This window comes from Nannospalax galili, unplaced genomic scaffold, assembly GCF_000622305.1.
Source record: "Nannospalax galili isolate Female #2095 unplaced genomic scaffold, S.galili_v1.0 scaffold1368, whole genome shotgun sequence".
Taxonomy (NCBI): domain Eukaryota; kingdom Metazoa; phylum Chordata; class Mammalia; order Rodentia; family Spalacidae; genus Nannospalax; species Nannospalax galili.
This window is the reverse complement of record NW_008358007.1, coordinates 603,715-605,270: the sequence shown is the minus strand read 5'-3', so window position 1 is coordinate 605,270 and position 1,556 is coordinate 603,715. Positions and strand designations below refer to the sequence as shown.

The 1,556-nt window shown below is 47.9% G+C and overlaps 1 protein-coding gene across 1 annotated transcript in view; it reads right to left on the bottom strand.

Annotated features, from left to right (window-relative positions):
• The window catches only part of LOC103752362 (zinc finger protein Xfin), a 62,063-nt gene that overhangs the window by 25,835 nt on the left and 34,672 nt on the right, over positions 1-1,556 (bottom strand). The window contains exon 12 of the mRNA XM_029557675.1: positions 747-1,121. Coding sequence (XP_029413535.1) covers positions 747-1,121 — 375 coding nt within the window. The remainder of the gene's footprint in view (positions 1-746; positions 1,122-1,556) is intronic.

The following is a 1,556-nucleotide window of genomic DNA, read 5'->3' as shown; positions in this document are numbered from 1 at the left end:
GTTTTATCAGGATGTCCAAATCAACGCTCTCGACCCCATGAAACTGAAGGAAGGTAAAATCTGTTGCCTTCTTTAAGTGACAGAAATATTGTTTATAATGTTTCGTTGAGGAGACTTTTGATGCGTACAAAATTAATTGCTTAATAAAAAGAATGTCTTGTACCCTTTTAACCATGCACCATTTCTCACCACACCATTCTGAATTTTCTAATGAACAGGGTGTTTCATGAGTGAGGGTGAGGGCCGTCTCAAATTAAGGGCATTAAAAGATTTCTCTAATGGATAAACTCAAGCAGGTTAAGAAAAGTGTTTTAACAGTAACTGCCCCCAACCGGTATCTCTGGAGGATGGAGCTGGTAGTGCTGAGTGAGGTGGGAGGGGTTGCTGAAACACTTCCCACAGAGCTGGCATTGGTAAGGAATATGAGCATGAACTTCGCAGCGCTGGACCAGATAGGAGCTCTGACTGAAAGCTCGGCCACAGTCACAGCACTGGCAGGCTCTCTCCCCTACACAGCCATGCTTCCGCTGATAGTGAATGACATGTGTCCTATGGTGCATCGCAGGGGAAATAGACTTTGCCAACTCATGGACTCTGAGATGCTGAGAGAGATGCACTCAGTGGATGAAAGCTTTGGCACACTCAAGACATTCACAGAAATCGACCTGACCCTTGTCACCCACCCAGGGGCCTTTACAAGCTGGGGGAAGGTTTCTTACCTACATTACACCCCTCAGGCCTCTCACCATAATGACTCTTGAGATGTCTGTTGAGGTGGGGCTTGAGGAAGAAGGCTGCATCACAATGGGAACATTTAAAGGGCCGTATTCCTAAGTGGAATGACTCGTGCATCCTGAGGTCTGCTTGGGTCTTAAAGACTCTCTGACACACACTGCATCTGATGGGTTCCATCGGCTCAGGGCTGGCGCTGGTTCCAGGAGTCGAGGTATTCAGGGGCTCCATTCCCTGAGGACTGGAGAGATCAGAGCACTCCTCATCTTCTTCACCGCCAAGGCCTCCTTCCTCAGGGAAGGTCCCGGTGTCACTCTCTGTCACAGGACTGAGGACCAGCTCTTCCTGGCTGTCCTGCTGTGGTTCCCATGGATCGTCAGAAGATTCTCCTACAAAGACACAGCAGAAGTTACCTACTGGGAGACCATCCCTCCCTGTGCTATGGCTGGTTCTTCTACAGGGCACTCTGCTCTGGGGTCAGTTCTTGGCTTTCAGGGATCTTCTCCAGATACAGAAATACCATAAAGTCTCCTCATCTTCTTACTCAGAAACACACATCATTACGGGAGAAACAGATGGAAACTGACCCACATGACCTTTTGCAGGTTAAGGTCTGGAAACGAACGTAAAGAATAAAGATCACAAAAGAATGGGCAGGAAAATAAGCAACAAAGTGTGCACAGATTCCGTGTTGGGGCTCTATGCTGATGAAAACACCACTGACACAGAACAGAATGAAGACCACAATGCACACGTCACCATTCACCAGCATTTCCAAAACCGTGCTCAGTCCATCACCCGTATGTGGAAAGCACAGTAGCTGT